Consider the following 20380-nt stretch of genomic DNA (forward strand, 5'->3'; position numbering starts at 1 on the left):
GCTGGATGGGCATCCGCTGTGTAAAACATTTGCTGGATAAATTGGTGGTTCGTTCTGCTGTGGCGATTCCTGATGGATCAAGAGACTAAGCCGAAGGAAAATGAATAAATGAACAATTTAAATCTAATTAGTCTTTATATAAGTGATGCTGACTTGTAACTCTTTATAGGGCGAACTGGTTTGGCATACGCCGAGTTGCGGATCCTACACACTTCTCTGTAAATTATTTATTTATTATATTTAAACTTTTTTAAATGCCTTCTTGATGATATTGCATTATATTGTGTCCAACACTGTGTATTGTGAAATGGCCTTTGTACTCTTTCTGTTCTAGTTAATGTTATTGTTTACTTTCTTTGCTAAAACCATTCAAACACTTTTAGCATATATATATATATATATATATATATATATATATATATATATATATATATATATATATATATATATATATATATATATATATGCTAAAATTGTTTAATAAATATATATTAAATGTATATATATATATATATATATATATATATATATATATATATATATATATACATATATATTTTTTTTATTAATTAATTTTTTTAAATCATTGTTTAATCTGAATACTAGCACACTCCAAAAAAATTACTTTTTGCTGTGTGTTTAAACTACCGAGTTGAAACAACACGATTCTTAAGTTATTTTGGAGGACAACTTGATTGTTTTATGCTCAATCTACTTAAATTTGTGAAAACAATTAAGTTAACTTAAATTTTTTTTGGGACAACATAAAGGAACTGTGTGGAACCCAGCATTATACAGTGTATATTGCAAAATAACTATATTATTATTTTTTATACTGAGTTATTTTGAAATATTATCATGATTAGTTATTTTGTACAGTTTTTAGATTGATTTTAATTCTTTTTTATAACTGTGTATCTAGCAGTAGTTTACAGCATATTCTCTCTCAGCATAACTTGTGCGAGTTGCTTTGAATAACAGTGTCCTCTAAATGCACGCATGTAAATGTTAACGTTCCTCTCAAGTGGGCCGACAAATCTCTTTTCACTGGAATCCTATCCTAGGACAGGCTGGTAATAAAAGCGGACTCACCCCTCTTGTGGCAGGCCTTCAGATGATGTCCAGGGGGTTTAAAGGGCACGCCGGAGAGCTTGGCTCCAGTGCTGCCCAGACGAGAGCGACCCGGTGGGCTCCCGTTCTGCTCCAGACGGGCCAGTTTAGCCGGAGGGCCCTTGCTGTCGTTCAAACTGTTGACCATCTCGCAGTTCTCCTTCCCCAGGCATGTTTCGCTGAGATGCTCCATGGTTCTCAGCACCACTGCTCACTGTCACCTGAAACAGTAGAGCTGTGGCATTAGAAGATCAGGAGTCAGAAAAATAACTTACAGTAATAAAGAGCACCGAAGCAAAGACTCTCTTCCTGAAATGTCAAATCAAGCCTAATGTTACATGGCATTTACAATGTTTCATGCAACGATCACATTCCCATTCTTAGGAGCATGTATTATGCATGTCTAACCCACTGCAGAATCCCATGTGGAGAGAGCAAACAAGCTAGTTTTTGTACAGTCGCATTAACGTGCAGAGGAGTCCACTTGAGTGATCATCAGCGCAGCGTACAATGAATTTATACAAGAGGGACGGCCGGTGAAATATTTAGCAGATCTTGTGTTTATGTGTTTAAAAAATATTTAGATTTTATAGTGTAAAATATAGTGACGCACACACTGAAAAAGTTTTTCTAAAAAGTCAAAACAAAGGAATGACCTGGGATTATCCGAAAAAAAAGAGAGACACAGAGAGAGAGACGTGCACCTTGCTTTATCGCATTCACAGCAGCGATAAAGGAACATTGCACCAGACACCATGACAGACGGGGTTAGATTTCATCAAACAGGCCAAACAAGACATCAGACATGCAACAATGAATTCCACAGCACTGAACAACCGATGAACTTGGGTGACATTGTGAAAAAACCAATATAACTGGAATAGATAACGTACACAAAATAAACATATAAACTAACCAATACACTTTTGTGGAGTCACTTTTAAAAATCACAACCACTAACAAAAGTAATGTGTCAGTAAAAAAAAAAAAAAAGCTTATAGTTCTGACCCTGAAAATGACTTTTGTTGACATATAAGTTAATGCATGTTGATTTAGTCGTGTACAATAAAATCTGTGTCTTGTTTTAGATGCATTTAATAAAATTAAATAATTGAATTTCTCCTTTTAGACTGAAAAATCTATAAAAGAAATATTTTAAAACAACCAAAATTTAACTTACCACTTTAAGACAAGCATATAAGGAGCTGAGGATGAACAGCGACTTCAAGTTTTGCCAGGAGCAGCACAAACTTCCCTCGGATTTCAGTTTTATGACAGCTATTTCTATTCTAAAGTACGCAAAACTTCCAGATCGCCAACACCAACGCTAAAATCATTAATTGCATCGCTTAATACACAAACACGAACAGTAAAGTACTTTAAAACGAGATGTGATCTATTAAAATAACAGCGATTGCACGCAATCACACCGAAATGCGACGAGCTCCGGCGAGTCTGTAGAGTTCAATGGAGTTTACGATCACGTCCAGCGCAACGGCAGCGTTCCCAACGCATCCCATTCGAGCGTCAACAATACGAGCCTACGGGAACAGAAAGCGCTCGTGGATCGCCTCTCATCTAGCCGAAGAACAACAGCACGAAGCCCCGGCGACCTGCCGTCTCATCTCGAGCCCGTACGCGGATCCAAAGCCGCTTTAAAAGTGCGCGATACACTTTCGAACGTCGAACGAAGCATCAAAGCATCCGCGCATTCCAGAAGCGCGCCCGCGTTACATTCTATCTTCCGTTTGTTGTTACATTTGTAACATTCGCGCTCGGTCCTTTTCTTTCTGTTTCCCTTCTGTCTCCCTCTCTCTTTCTGTGTGTGTATGTGTGTGCGTCTCTCTCTCTCCCTCTCTCTCTCTCTCTCTCTCTGTCCCCATTAAATTATGAGTTGCATCGGCTCATCCCTCCCTCTCCGCGCTGCCTGCCGCTTCTCCTCATCTCTAAACCAGCTAAACGACGCGATTGAAGACGGATTTTGGGGGGGATGCTCCCGCTGTCCTGGAGGAGGATGGTCAATGCGAAAAAAGTAAAAGTGCCGGAGGATGAGGATGATGATGATGGTGGATTTCCGCCTGCAAGCGCGCAGGAATTTTTAATCAGCTTGATTAGAGTGAGGCGGTTCTGCATTTATTACTGACACACACACACACACAATCTGTATACACACGCGCGTACAGGACGCACGCACATGCGATATCATAAAATCAGTAATGCGTTTAGTTTTCGAACAAAACAGGCGATCCTTGTGTGGATTTTGTTGCTGATATTTTGTGTGTGTGTGTGTGTGTTAAGCTGTTAATGATGGGATGATGATGCCTGGAATCGGAGGGATGAAAGCAAACGCGGAGGATCACATGATCGAGTGTGATGATCATATTATAGCAGATTCTTTTTGTCGCGGTTGTGTTTAAAAAAGTTGCGAAAGAGCCTCGAGAGTACAATATTTCTTAAAGCAAAAGGACACGCCATCTGTCAGCGATGCTGGTGCATGACACACACATACACAGGCATACGCACGCACACACACATATGAAGCAGGTGACAGCAAACGTCCAACCCTCAGCACACACAAACAGATCAAATTTCGGTATGTGATACCAGCATAAAAGAATGCACGTTTGTATTCAAAGTAAAAACGTGTGGTGAATAGCATAAAAATGACAATTAATTATCAATATTATTTATTATGAAACTATTAATCTCTTAAATATATATATATATATATATATATATATATATATATATATATATATATATATATATATATATATATATATATATATATATATAAATGCCGTCTGAAATTTCTATCGAAAATGAATATTTTTTTAAGCCTCCTTTGTTTATGCTGAGTTATTTGACTTTAAAGACTAGTAAAATGACTTAAAATTTATAAAATTGATATTACTGGACATACACACAGGAGCTTGATAAAAATACTCATTTTAGAGAAAAATTTCAGATGGCATTTAGAAGTTTTTGCATCTAAACTCTTTATACTGTATGTATGTGTATATATATATATATATATATATATATATATATATATATATATATATATATATATATATATATATATATATATATATATATATATATATATCAGGCCCGTAGCCAGCTTTTTGAATGGGCTAGTTCTTTTTCTTAAATATTGGAGCTTTTTGCAGTTATTCTCCTCAATTTCTATTAAATTATGAGGTTCAAATACTGCATTTTAGTAACATTTAAAGCTCTAATCTTTGCTGCATAATCAGCTTGTCGAATGGTGATCATAACCACACTTTAAAGCAACAAAAATATTTCCTACTTGTCAAAGTGCTTATTATACTATTTTACCACAAAGTGTTTATTAAGAAAGGTGAGTTTAAACTGTAAGCTATTACAATTTTATAAGTAATGTGTATGAGATTAGAATTTTACATTAAACATTTTAAATAAAGTAGTATGAAAATCCAAATTTACTATTATGCATCATTAAAAAAATAGAAATCTGTTAAAACTTATTAAAAGCCAAGTAAAAAAAATTTTAAACTGTAGCTTGTAGGTAAAAAACACACTGGCCAGCTCATTTCCTCCATCAGAATTTGTTAATTTAAATAACTAAACATTTAGCTTGTCTTAAAGCCTTTTTCTATGAGTTATTTTCACAATTTTTGATGGCATACTGTCAAAAAAAGGACAAATGAGTTTATATAGGGGGTCAAACTCTGGACTCAGTGGTGGTGTTGGTGGGAGGTTCTTTCAAACCACCCAAACCCCCTTGCTACGGGCCTGTATATATAAAAAGGGCCACACTTTACAACAAGATCTTATTAGTTAATGTATTTATTAACCTGAACTAAAAAAAAAGATACTTGCACAGCATTTATAAATCATACTTCAACATTTACTAATGCATTCAGAAAATCCAAAGTGCTTGTTAACACTAGTTAAGTTAACAAGCACTGACTGTATTTTCATTAGCTAATGTTAACATAGATTAATAAATGCTGCAATGATTGCATAGCTCATGTCAGTAAATACAACATCTAAAATTATCTGATACAACCATATTGTAAAATGTTACAAAAACAATGCCACAGCCACACTGAATGTGTTAGAAAAAAACCGAACAACACAAGACACCAGCATGCAGAATGATGTGCAAGGGTCAGATGTGATCACCTGTGCTGGTTTTGCAGTAACACCACATCCTGAATGGTTAGAGTGACGTTCAAAGACCTGTACTCACTGCTGACTTACAAACTAAACATCTCTGTTAGTAATTATATAAGTATATTAATATAGCAGCAAAGGAGTTATAAATATTACAGTAAATACAGAGAGGCCAATAGTTCATTGTTTAAAAATAATTATATATATATGCAGTCAGAATTAATGTAATATTTAATGACAAACACATTTGTAAACTTAATAGTTTTAATAACTTATTTCTAATGACTGATTTCTTTGCCATGATGACAGTATATAATATTTGGCTAGATATTTTTGAAGACACAGTACTAGTGCTCAGCTTAAAGTGACATTTAAAGGCTTAACTAGGTTAATTAGGCAGGTTTGGGTAATTGGGCAAGTCATTGTATAACAGTGGTTTGTTCTGTAGCCAATTGAAAATAAATTGCTTAAGGAGGCTGATAATATTGACCTTAAAATAGTATTTAAAAAAATTAAAAACTGCTTTAATTCTAGCCGAAATAAAACAAATAAGACTTTCTCCAGAAGAAAAAATATTATAGGAAATACTTTGAGAAATTCCTTGATCTGTTAAACATCATTTGAGAAATAATTAAAAAAGAAAACACACAGAAGGGCTAATAATTCTAACTATATATAATACATATTATTTAAACAAATGTATTTGGTTTATAGGTAACCAAGCACATGCCTATGCCAGAATCAACAATTATTATGACTAATAGGCCCAATAATTAATTACAGTGCAGACAGTGAAATATGTTTTTAACGCCGGGTGTGTGCATGTATAGGCATGAAGCTGAAGGTGATATGAAGTTAAATGAAATCAACACATGTGCTGAATGAGAACAATAAGTACTACTGCAGTTAAAAACAGGAAATGTAAAAGCAAAAAAAAAAAAAAAAAAGCGGATGCATTTGAAGGGGTCGCCAAAATATGCATCAATCCTTTTCCCATAACTAAACATTTCTATATTTTAATTAATTTCCATTTGAACAATGCATATGAATGCACTGTTTGAGTGTCATCCGCACAGTGCTGAGCACATTTCCGGCATTGATGTGAATTTGCACGGAGCTTGTTTCCTCTGTGGAGATGTTATAGTCCTTGTGTAACACTTTGGGTGGCGCAGCAGCGACGCTCTTCGATTTTGGCCAAAACTAGTATGACTAACTTACTAGAGAAGCAGATCTTTCTTTTTCTTTTTTTTTTTTTAATGTGACAAAAGCGATGCTGTTTTAAGCGAAACGTATGACCTTTAGTAAAGTCCTGACATTCATATCAAACTAAAGGTTTTATCCCTGCTCCTACACTAAAAATTGATCAAATATTTAAAATGAGCTTAAAACGACACAATTCCTAAGAATTTTTGGGACAACTTAATTGTTTTATGTTCAATCCACTTAAAACTTAATTGATTTAAGAGCTGTGGAACCCAACATTTCTTACAGTGTATACTCAAAATAATGATGCTTGCTGCTTGTTCAAACTACTTAAAATGAGCTGAAACGACAAAATTCTTGAGTTTTTTTGTAGGGGGGGCAACTTAATTTTTTTTTTATGTTGAGTCCACTTAAATTTGTAAAAACCATCACATTAACTTTATCGATTTAAGTTGTGCCAACATGAAGAAACTGTGGAACCTAGCATTTTTTACAGTGCATACTCAAAATAATGATGCTTGCTGCTTGTTCAAACTACTTAAAATGAGCTGAAACAACACAATTCTTGACATTTTTTGAAGGGGGGGGGGGCAACTTAATTGTTTTATGTTAGATTCACTTAAATTTGTGAAAACCATTATGTTAGTTTAATCGATTTAAGTTGGGCCAACATGAAGAAACTGTGGAACTTAGCATTTTTTTACATGCATACTCAAAATAATGATGCTTGCTGCTTGTTCAAACTACTTAAAATGAGCTGAAACAACACAATTCTTGAGTTTTTTCTGGAGGGGTTGGGAATTAACTGTTTTATGTCCAATTCACTTAAATTTGTAAAATCCATTACGTTAACCTAATCGATTTGTGTTGAGACAACATAAAGAAACTGTGGAACCATACATTTTTACTGTGTATACTGAAAATAATGCTGCTTGCTGCTTGTTCAAACTACTTAAAATGAGCTGAAACAACACAATTCTTGACATTTTTGAGGGGGGGGGGGTGGCAACTTAATTGTTTTATGTTCGATTCACTTAAATTTGTGAAAACCATTATGTTAGCTTAATCGATTTAAGTTGGGCCAACATGAAGAAATTGTGGAACCCTACATTTTTTACAGTGCAAACTCAAAATAATGATGTTTGTGCTTGTTCAAACTACTTAAACTGAGCTGAAACAACACAATTCCTGACTTTTTTTCTGAAGGGCGAGGGGACCTAATTTTTTTATGTTTAATCCACTTAAATTTTTGTGAAAAACATTAAATTAACTTAATCGATTTAAGTTGGGCCAACATGAAGAAGCTGCAGAACCCTACATTTTTTACAGTGTATACTCAAAAAAATGATGTTTGCTGCTTTAAATGAGCTGAAACAACACAATTCTTGAGTTTTATAGGGGTCAACTTAATTGTTTTATGTTCAATCGACTTAAGTTTGTAAAAACCACTACATTAACTTAATCGAGTAGGGACAACATTAAGAAACAGTGTGGAACCTAGCTGTTTTTAGTGTATACTCATAATATTGATGCTTGGTCAAACTACTTAAAATGAGCTAAACCAAGACAATTATTGAGTTTTATAGGGGGACAACTTAATTGTTTTACGTTCAGTCCACTTAAATTTGTAGAAACTAATAAGTTAAATCGATTTTGAGGAACCAAGCATTGTTTACAGTGCATCAATGGATTCCAGCAGGACAAACGAGATTTGTTTGGTTCATGTTTGGTCCCCATTTTGCAGTAAAATGTAAAACGTGGATCGAGCGCTGTGGTGAGGGGAGTGTGTCGGCCATGTTGACGTGCTGTGGCTGCAGTCTCCTCTGCACTCGTACAAGAGCATCACACAATTTCTGCCGGCCTTGCCAGGAGGGTCCTGATGCTGCCAACAGGTGCAGACACTGCCAAGAGCCCTGGCACATACACACACACCGCCCAACACCAGCAACTCTGACATACAGAAGGGCATGCAGATTCACAGAGCAGAAATGATTTGATCAACTGTGCTTATAATTCAGCTCTCGCCTATTTAAAGAAGGGTAAACACAATTGAAGAGTTTAAAATGCCAATATCTGCAGCGCTAATATTGGATACGAATACACTGATGATTGTTATTCAAGTCAAGAATATCACTTAACATCCATCTAAATGCATTGGTGTATATCAATTAAACAAAGTGCATATATTAAATCAGGCGGAAATATCGATATGGATAAACAGTTGGAAGCTAGCACTATGTGTGTGTGCATATATGCAATATGATTAACAGAACAAGAGCTTTAATAATGATAAAGAAATTAATAATTTATTTATTTATTTATTTATTTATTTATTTATTTATTTATTTATTTATTTATTTATTAATTAATTTATTTATTTATGTATTTATTTATTTATTTATTTATTATCATGTGTGCATATTTATTTATTTATCTATTTATTTATCATCATGTGTGCATATTTATTTATTTATCTGTTTATTTATTATAATGTGTGTAAATTATTTATTTTTATTATCATGTGTGCATATTTACTAATTTATTATCATGTTTGCATATTTAATTATTTATTTATTTATTTATTTATTATCATGTATGTATATTTATTTATTTGTTTATTTATTATCATGTGTGCATATTTATTTATTTATCTATTTATTTATTTTAATGTGTGTAAATCTATTTATTTATTTATTATCATGTGTGATTATTTATTTATTTATTTATTTATTTATTTATTTATTTATTTATTTATTTATTTATTATCATGTGTGCGTATTTATTTATTTATTTTTCTATTTATTTATTATCATGTGTGCATATTTATCTATTTATTTATTTATTATCATGTGTGCATATTTATTTATTTATTATCATGTGTGCATATTTATTTATTTATTTATCTATTTATTTATTATAATGTGTGTAAATCTATTTATTTATTTATTATCATGTGTGCATATTTATTTATTTACTTATTATCATGTGTGTATTATATCTATTTATTTATTATTATGTGTGCGTATTTATTTATATATTTATCTATTTATTTATTATCATGTGTGTATATCTATTTATTTATTTGTTTATTTATTATCATGTGTACATCTTTATTTATTATGTGTGTGTCTTTATTTATATATTTATCTATTTATTTATTATCGTGTGTATATTTATTTATTTATTATGTGTGCATATTTATTTATATATCTATTTATTTATTTATTATGTGTGCATATTTATTTATTTATTTATTTATTATCATGTGTGTATATTTATTTATTATTATGTGTGTATTTTTATTTATTTATTGCATATCTATTTATTTATTTATTATTATCATGTGTGCATATTTATTTATTGATTTATTGTTATGTGTTATGATAAATATGATAAATGATAACTAAATAAATATCAACACATATTATTAAATAAATGAATAAATAAATTATATATATATATATATATATATATATATATATATATATATATATATATATATATATATATATATATATATATATATATGTATATTTATTATATATATATATATATATATATATATATAATAAATATACATATATATAATCATGTGTGCATATCTATTTATTTATTATGATCATGTGTACATATTTATTTATTTATTATCATGTGCATATATATTTATTTATTATTGTGTAAATATTTATTTATTTATTTATGTATTTATTTATTATCATGTGTGCATATTTATTTATGTTTTTCTTATCATCTGTGCATTTTTATTTATTATCATGTGTGCATATTTATTTATTTATTTATTCAGTTATTTATTTATTATTGATCATCATGTATCCAAATGTTTGATATATTTTAATCACATTATTTAATGTGGATATTTAGTTGTGTATATAATAATATAATTATGTATATAAGAATATTTGGGTTTCCATATTTGAAATGCAAGTTTATACTGAACTTATATAAAATATTAGTCATTTTAAAAATAACATTAGTCAATGAGGATGTTTAATACTTTTAAGTAATATTTGTGTATCCAAAATTAAGCCTCAAGCTTCATTTCATGTCAGTTTATGCTGAAATCTGATCAAATATTAGTCATATTTCAAAACCATTATTGAATGAGGATGTTTAATGCTTTCAAGTAATATTTGTGCATCCAAAATGAAGGCTCCAACTTCAGTTCATGTCAAATTCTCCTGAAATGAGATGAAATATTTGGCATATTTTAATAACATTATTAAACGTGGATGTTTAACATTTTCAGGTAATATTAGTGTAGCCAAAATTAAAACTTAAGCTTTATTTAACGCCAGCTTATACGTAAATCTAATAAAATATTGTTCATATTTTAATAACATTATTAAATGTAGATGTTTAACATTTTCAGGTAATATTTGTGTATCCAAAATTAAAACTTAAGCTTCATTTCATGTCAGTTTATACTGAAATCAGATTAAATATTGGTCATATTTAAATCACACATCTTAATGTGATTTTATATTTATACTACTTCATAAAAGAGAATTTTTGGGAGTCCAAATTTGAGATATAAACCGAAACATTTGGTCATAATTTAAAGAGGATTTTTAAGGATTAAACCAGCTTTATGTAGACTAGATTTTATTTAAAACTAAATAAAGAAACTTTATATAGCATCAAAATTTGATAGGATCCTCAAAACGTTGCATCATTTATTCAGCATTTTCCCTGGAATAGTGACACAAGTGTACATCCGAAGTTAGAAACCCTTAAAATGACAACAAGACAGTGCGCTTTTCCTTCTTTTTTAGCTCCACTGGAGGCAGTTTATCACTCGGCACATTTCACCAGCGCTATTCTGACTGCTCGCACGCGTAGGTGTTGTTTAGTCTATGTGCTTGCCACTTCCGCAATGTTAAATGTGCATTAACAAGATTATTTGAGCTAGTGTTATAAATCAGAGCCAAGAGCATCTCGGCAGTTTGATAACACAAACAGCATGGGGTAGAGTCATCAGTGCCCGCCACATACCGAACGGAGACTCCCAATCAATGCGGAGTGCAAATGGGCAGTATACAAATCTCCATTAAAACACCAAGACGGCTGCGTTCAAAAACAAACATTTCCTGGAAACACACGAAAACGTGGAACTCATTAAAGTCTCTAAATATCGCTCGCTGGCACATTTTTTCGAGGCAGAATAGAGGAGCTGTTTTAGTTTGCGGATGACTGTGCACCACTCACATGATTCGTAAGTGTATTAAATAAAAAATTAAATAAAAATAAACAGACCGAGGCCAAGAGGGGGGAGAGGAAGTCTAATTCTGTAGCCTGTTTTATATTTAGATTATTCGTGTGACCACAAAAACCAGTGTGTACTGTATGCTGCACAGGTATATTAGAGGGAATAGCCAAAAATAGACTGTTTTGGTCATGATTATGGATATTGACAATATATTAAGTATTGAATATTAAGACATTTTGTACATTTCATACAGTAAATATAGTCATTTTTGATTACTATTGCTGAGAACTTCATTTGAACTTGATTTTCTTGGTATTTTGATGTTTTTTTAACCCTCAGGTTTTCTAACATTTGTATCTCAGCCAAATAAATACCTTTCTTACTTTTTGGTCTTTTTTCTAATCCAAATATCTAAAACCTCTTAAATCAAGAAACATTTTCTATACAAATGATACTTATTGTCTTGATTTCAGAAATAATATGCCAAAATTAAGAGTTTTTCTTTTAAAACAAGTTAATCAATCTGCAAATGGGGTAAGCAAAATAATCTAAAGTCAAATCTAAGTCTTTGCTTAGCTTCTTGATAGATTGTTTAGCTTACTTTAAGGTAAAACTCACTTTATTTTGGCGCATAATTTCTTAAAACAACATAATATGCTTTGCTTGTCTAGAAAATGCATTGTGATTTAAGAATATTCCATGTTTAGACTAGAAAGAAGACCAAAAATCAAAGTAAGAATGGAATATTTTGCAGCGCACCAATAGAAAACCTGCCGAATCACCTTTCAGATCAGACCTAAAATAATAGTAGTTGTGTATCAGCCAAATAAACACTTTGCTTACTTTGATTTTTGGTCTTGTTTCTTGTCTAAATGTTTAAAACTTCTTAAATCAAGTAGCTTTTTCTATATAAATGACAAATATTGACTTGATTTCAGAAATAATATACCAAAATTAAGAGTTTTTCTTTCAAAACAAGTTAAATAATATGCAAATGAGGTAAACCAAGTAATCTAATATCAAATCAAAGTCTTTGCTTAACTTATTGACAGATTATTCAGCTTGCTTTAAGCTAAAACTCACTTTATTTCCGCATATAATTTCTTAAAACAACATGATATGTTTTGCTTGTCTAAAAAAATACTTCATGGTTTAAGATTATTAGATATTTAGACTAGAAACAAGACCAAAAATCAAAGTAGGAAAGGAATATTTTGCAGCGCATCATTAGAAAACCTATTAAATCACCTTTCAGATCATTTCCAAAAATAATAATATTTGTGTATCAGCCAAATAAACGCTTTGATACTTTGATTTTTGGTCTTTTCTTGTCTAAATATCTAAAACTTCTTAAATCAAGCGGCTTTTTATATATAAATGACAAATATTGTCTTGATTTCAGAAATAATATACCAAAATTAAGAGTTTTTCTTTTAAATCAAGCTAAATAATCTGCAAATGGGGTAAACAAAGTAATCTAATAACAAATCAAAGTCTTTGCTTAGTTTATTGACAGATTATTCAGCTTGCTTTAAGCTAAAACTCACTTTATTTCGGCATATAATTTCTTAAAACAACATGATATGTGTTGCTTGTCTAAAAAAATACTTCATGGTTTAAGATTATTAGATATTTAGACTAGAAACAAGACCAAAAATCAAAGTAGGAAAGGAATATTTTGCAGCGCATCATTAGAAAACCTATTAAATCACCTTTCAGATCATTTCCAAAAATAATAATATTTGTGTATCAGCCAAATAAACGCTTTGATACTTTGATTTTTGGTCTTTTCTTGTCTAAATATCTAAAATTTCTTAAATCAAGTAGTTTTTTTATACAAATGACAAATATTAATAATTAATAATATTAATAATTAATAATAATAATATTAATAATATTAATAATAATATACCAAATTTAAGAGTTTTTCTATTAAAACAAGCTAAATAATCTGAAAATGGGGTAAGCAAAGTAATCTAATATCAAAAATAAGTCTTTGCTTAGCTTATTGACAGATTATTTAGCTTGCTTTAAGGTAAAACTCACTTCATTTCAGCGTATAACTTCTTAAAAGAACATAATATGCTTTGCTTGTCTAGAAAAAAAGCTTCTTGATTAAAGAATATTAGATATTTAGACTAGAAACAAGACCAAAAATCAAAGTAGGAAAGGAATATTTTGCAGCGCATCAATGAAAAACCTATTGAATCACCTTTCAGATCAGAACTAAAATAAACATGTTTAATAAGTGGTAAACACAGTCATTTCTGTCTAGTGTACACTACACTGTCGACCCTGCACTGTAAAAGTCCCTCTGTGGCTTCCACCTGCTAAAAATAAAAAAGGAGACTTTTATATCAGCGAAAGTCCAGCCACAACATCCGAATGACAGCACTTTGGGAGTCTGTATTAATTATTTAAAAACAATTACACCCTCCGTGCACATTATCAGCCGTTTATTCCTTGCTTTTATCGAATTATAGAAACAAATCCCTTCATCTAACAATCAAGCGAGATTAGTTTCAAGCCTGGGAAATTACTTTTCTGTCACTGCAGTGGGGCAAGCGTCACATGAGCAAATAATTAGCCCTCTAATTTCTGCCTCGTGGATTGCGACGTATCAACAATTAATAGAGTTAAAGCGGCACACGGGGAGAGGGGGGGAGAGAAAAAAGAAAAACCTAGTGAAAATGCCTTTGTCCGAGATTTGCTGAGATGTAATGCGTGGGCTCATGCAGAGACAGCGCCTGCAGAACTTTTAGCAGATTTGCAACGCCCGTCATTCACAAAGTTGTGCACATTTTAGCATGCTTACAGCTATCAGAATGAGTGCAGTGTACTCTCACTCACACAACAGCACAGGTATACACACAATATTACAGATAATACACTAAAATATATATTAAAATGAACAGTTTTATGTATTTTATGGATCACGTTTTTTATTTTAATGTTTTTTAAATTGCTTTATGGTACTTTTAATTGCCTTTTATTGACATTTTTAATAGTTTGACGTAATATATTGTGGTATAATATCTGGTAATAAAATGCCAGTGCTTTTTTTAGTTATTTTACACTACAAAAAATAAAAAATAAAAATAAAAAATGCTTTTCTTGCTTACAGTTTTTACCTTGTTTCTAGTCTGAACATTTAAAAATTCTTAAATCAAGAAGCATTTTTTTTTAGAAAAGTAAAAAAATATTGTCTTATTTTTAAAAATGTGTAGAAATTAAGAGGGATTTTCCTGTAAATAAGCCAAAAAAAAAATCCAACAATAAGCAAACTGAACTAGTTTTCACTTTATTTTGATTATTTTTTGATAATTTTAACAAATTATTTTGCTTGTTTTAAAGAATAACTTACTTCATTTTGACACACTATCTCTATAAAATGTCTTGTCAAGAAAATCCTTGTTAATTTTATACATTTGAGATATTTGGACTAGAAACTAGACAAAAATTCAAATTTTTTTGCAGCATACACAGTTAATTTTATTAATATATATTATTTCTGATGCAATATATTGCCTTGTTTTAGAAATATGTTACAATTAACAGTGATTTTAATATAAAGAAGCTAAATAATCCGCCAATAAGCAAGGGGATAAGCAAAATAAACTAGTTTTAGCTTATTTTGATGATTTTTGGATTATTTTATAGACTATTTTGCTTGTTTTAAGGAATAACTCACTTCATTTTGACACATTATTTCTAAAAAAACAAATAAAAACATTCTTACTTGTCAAGAAAATCCTTCCAAATTTAAGACGTTTTAGATATTTGGACTAGACAAAAATGCATTTTTTTTTACAGCGTACACACTTAATTCTAATAATATATATCATTTCTGATGCAATATATTGTCTTAAACTACTAAAATGTCAATAAAAAATCACATTGTTAAAAGTAAAAATATTGTCTTGTTTTTAGAAGTATGTCATAATTAAGAGAGATTTTAATGTACAAGCTAATTGATTCACCAATATGCAAAGGGATAAGCGAAATAAACTTGTTTTTTTGCTTTATTTTAATAATTTTTTTTATTATTTTAAAGATTATTTTGTTTGTTTTAAGGAAAAACTCACTTTTATTTTGACACATTATTTCTAAAAACTAGAAAAGTCTTTTTACCCATCAAGAAAATCCTACTTAATTTAAGAAATTTTTGATATTTGGACTAGAAATTAAACAAAAATGCATTTCTTTTGCAGCAGACACACACTAAATTCTATGCATATATACTTTCTGATATAATATATTGTCTTAAACTACTAAAATGCCAATAAAAGTCAAATTGTTAAACTGTTAAAGAGATTTTAATGTAAACAAGCTAAATAATCAGCCTAGGGTTAGAATTTTTAAATGATTTTACAGATTATTTTGCTTATTTTAAGGAATATTTCACTTCACTTGACACAATATTTCTAAAAACAAATGAAAAATCATTTTAAATTTAAGAAATTGTAGATATTTAGACTAGAAACTTGACAAAAATGCATTTTCCAGCAGACACACTTAATTCTATACATATATATATATTATTTCTGATACAATATAAAGATGCAAAAACCTCTAAACGCCGTCTGAATTGTTATTAAAATGTGCATTTTTCTCAGCCTCCTATGTTTATGTTCAGTTATTTCACTTTAAAAGCGATGATAATAACTAATTACCCCTATAAAAGTAAAATTACTGAACCTACACACAGGATGCTAATTTTAGAAGAAAATATCAATCGGCATCTAGAGGTGTTTGCATCTAAGCTCTTCATATATTGTCACAAACTACTAAAATCTCAATAAAAATCAACTGCCCAGTTGAATTTTCAACATGAAAAGTCGACAGAATAGATATAAAAGTTCCATAATGCCATTTAAAATCAATATTTTATTACATTTGAGATCATTTTAGTGCATATCTTAAGGTTGAATGCAAACTTGAACCGTCCTGTGAAGCTTATCACAGGCCTGCTGACAATAGATTGGCAGTGTTTTATCAATATACCTCTTCCTTCTCTTTTAAACGCTTTTCTGTGCGTGAGTGTGTGCGCACAACAAATAAAAGCCTTCTTTTGAGTCTACTACATTGCAAAGGAAAGATTTGTAAGGCGTTAATCTGCGTCCCTCCAAATCTCTACAAGTGCATATGTGTGTGTGTGTGTGTGCGTGTGTGTGTGCACTGCAAAAGAGAGTATCTTCTTTAATTGTTTCTTGCGAGTATGTGGGTGGGTATTAAAACCCTGATCTTTTGCAGTATGTGCATTCCTCTGATACATACTGTTTCTTTGTGTCGCCTTACCAGAACAAAGGATTCGAAAAAACCTACACAGATCGGATAACGACAAGCATAGCAATAGCAGACAATAACACCAGATCAAAACATATGGAGAGTCTAAATTTGGGTTATGCGAAATGTAAGAAAGGTTTTGAGGTGCGTATTTCAAATTCTATTAGTGATGGTGCTGCGCAGAATGAGGATATTGCTTTTGCGATTTGACACAAATGTCATTTAGCCCGAGCATGACCAAATCGACATGACGCACTTTTGACGCTTTGTCTCGTGGCGCAAAATAAAATCAGCAGATGATTCTTAAAAGCTGATAAACACGCACACACATAAATAACCAGTTGAAAAAAAGCAAGGAGAAAGAGAGAGAGAGAGCGCTTCAGGAATTAAGATGCGGATTTTACCGCGACCGTCGAAAATCGCTGCTGATGTATGCAAATCGCTAGAAAAAAAGTTGCTAAATTATTCTGAAGTTGCATGTGATCGTCTGCCGTTTTACATGCTTGACTCAGAGCCCAAGTATGCGCAAACAATCCTCAATTTTCCTTTCTTCTTTTTCCCCCCCCCCAAACTGGTTGGAGCTTGTCATCATCAGAAGTCTCTGATTCATTGTTACCTTTCCTAACTATTAGAAATGTCTTTCCAAAAAAAAGAGAGGGTGGAATCTCCAAGCAGCCACATATTAAAAAACGAGACAGACCTCTTATTTGCTGGCGACAGTCTAATAAATGCATACGCTGGCAGCTAAACAGGTATTTACCGTGCTCTAACCACAAGTATAATTCTTCTCTTTGCTGAGCTGTTATTTCACCCTAGCGCTCATTACCGCTGTGGTAAAGACGATTAATGCTTCGACAGGAATCAAACACAGACCAACCAAGAAGTTCTGGGAGGTGAGGAATTTTAGCTTTCCCCTCCTTGATTGCTGTCACTTACAACAGGACAAATCACGCGAGACGGAGTGGAAATAATTCATCAAGGACGAGTTGCCTTGATTATACTCTCAGGTGCATGCTGAAAATAACCGATGCAGCGTGCCGGATAATTGGTCTCCAAGGGTCGGGAGGGCGAACGCAGTTCGTTTACCCCTCGCAAAGATGCTACTTTCTAGTATGGAGTGGCGTTTTAACCTCTGTGACCTCCGCTGGATATTTATCATGTCATTTCTGTGTCTGACTTCCTGTTGTCATTTGCAGCTCATGCTTCAAGGCCGCATACTAAACCTGATGCCTTTTGTTTTTTATCAAAAGCAGTCCACTCATGTGTGCTTAACTACTACTAGATTTGGGACAGATATATCAGCGCGCTTCACCAAACAGCCAGCCGTGGAAATGGGGTTAAGTGATGCCATTAAAAATGGTTAACAACTTTCAAGTCGACATCAAGACGACCCACGCGGTTTCACATCAGCAGACTGTACAGTTCTCAACGTGACAACGTCGAAGACGTAATAATGAAACGAGCCGAAAAACCTGCACAATCGCAGGCACTTTGAAGTCAAACAGCACTTACAAGAAGCAAAACCTGACGCTGGCAGGAAAAAGCTCACGAGATCTCTTCTCAGAAACACTGACCAGATCAACCACACTAATTCTAGCCCAGATAACTAGACTAATCTCAAGAAGAACAACCTCATTTTTCACCACAGTGACCTCCTAATGGGATCTGATATACGGTGCACTAAATAAAACAGATAAAGAAGTGTGTCAGTCACACAATTAATATTTCCTCTCCATCAATTGTATCTGATAGTCACATGTATATAATACTGTATGTGGAGAGTGTGCATACATATAACTCTAACATAATAACATCTACGGCGATGTACATACATTTAAATGCAACATCTAATGAAGCACTTTGTGATATAATTTATTCTATCACACCCCATATAATTGGCAATTAAGAGCAGTAGATGTGAATTAAAAGCATGCGGATGCATGTATTCTTATTTTTGTTCCTTCAGAGTGCCTAAATGTAAGTAATTTAGGGCAAAATAAAATGCGGAAATGTTTTAATTTCAGTTGTGAAGAATTATTTTTAGTGCCAGCTCCTCAACACACACACACACACACACACACTCAAATCAGCTGCTATTATTATACTGCCAGCAGATTTTAGGAAACTGTAAATGCAGTGTTGTGCATAACAAATGCATGAAAACAGATATTCTGACTAACGTGTTTGCAGGACTTTATGATTAATTCTGCATTATTTATGTTGATTATCTTTAAAATACATATTGCTCTTAAAATGTGGCTGCATCTTAATTCCCTAAAGTGAATCCAGTCCATGTTAATAATATAAATAAACCCTTCTCGTGTCACTGAATGTCACAGATTTCTAACCACATCGTCCTGCAGTATATTAACTTGCATAATAAGTGTAATAAACTTGTAATAAACTTATATAGTACATTCTGCATCGCACCAGAAGAAAAAGAAAATCGTGTTGTGATTCTCTACAGGCTGATAGTCAGTTTTATTTAGAATCATTTAGTCGTATTAGTCATTTCATCTTATTTAGGAGCATGTCTGCTTCTTGAATCCATAAAATCGGATTTTTTCTTTCTGTTTTCCCATTTAGATCTTGCACTAATGCATGCATATGCCGTTAGCATGTGTACGAGTGTTAACAGTCCCACACATCTGCTTTTATAGTCTAATAAATATATGCATTAAATAAAGCATCAGGAATAAAAACTTACTTCAGCTTAAATCTGCATTTAGAAATCACATGCACTCCATATATATTAAAAAGCCCTAGCTGCATTAAAGAAAATAAAATCAGTTAAAGAATGCATTCACTTCTCACATGAGTATTAATTGTTTATCTATTGATAAGAGAGGACAGCAATCGGATCTGACTGGTCGTTAAATATACAGCAGCTCTGCGTTCGGAGCAGATGCTCAGAGACATCAGAGACAGAAAGGAAATACGACAATACCTTAGAGAAGTTAGCAATCTCCGCGAATGCGCTCGTTTTCCATCCAAAAGTTGAGTAGGCTGGTTTTAACTTCGTCCCCGCGATGTGAGATCCAAAGCCGGGCTGCGTGCTCAGCTCTGCTCGCTGATGGAGATGGAGATGTCCCTGCGCGTGCCGCTGAAGTTGGGAGCGCACGGACTGCGCTCAACGTGGGCTGCGGTGCGGGATAGCAGCGCACGAGAAGGGGGAGGGTTTGAGCTCGATGAGAGGGGTGTCAGGTAAACGAACCGCCCCTCCCCGTCGACATAAGACGATCTGCCAGCTGTGGCGCACCGCGTTTTCTTGCCCCACTTTGATTTTTGGAACGGCGCGTCTCCGCGCGCGCTCTCCAGGGACTCATCCACTTTCACACTCAGCCATTCTCATATTTACACACCACATGTTAAAAATGTCAGGAAGGAGGACTG

At 32.4% G+C, this 20380-nt stretch overlaps 1 protein-coding gene across 34 annotated transcripts in view; it reads right to left on the minus strand.

The window, feature by feature from the left end:
• satb1b (SATB homeobox 1b) overlaps positions 1-20380 on the minus strand; it is a 209358-nt gene that overhangs the window by 109943 nt on the left and 79035 nt on the right. For 25 of the 34 annotated variants that reach the window (XM_073925260.1, XM_073925250.1, XM_073925254.1 and 22 more), the window contains one exon: positions 1093-1331. In XM_073925260.1, coding sequence (XP_073781361.1) covers positions 1093-1303 — 211 coding nt within the window. In that variant the 5' untranslated portion in view covers positions 1304-1331. Of the gene's footprint in view, positions 1-1092; positions 1332-2290; positions 3044-19934; positions 20119-20380 lie in introns of those variants that run through there. The other 9 variants (XM_073925256.1, XM_017351563.3, XM_021467035.2 and 6 more) reach the window with 3 other exon arrangements.

The sequence above is a fragment of the Danio rerio genome, chromosome 16 (genome assembly GCF_049306965.1).
Source record: "Danio rerio strain Tuebingen ecotype United States chromosome 16, GRCz12tu, whole genome shotgun sequence".
Classification (NCBI taxonomy): domain Eukaryota; kingdom Metazoa; phylum Chordata; class Actinopteri; order Cypriniformes; family Danionidae; genus Danio; species Danio rerio.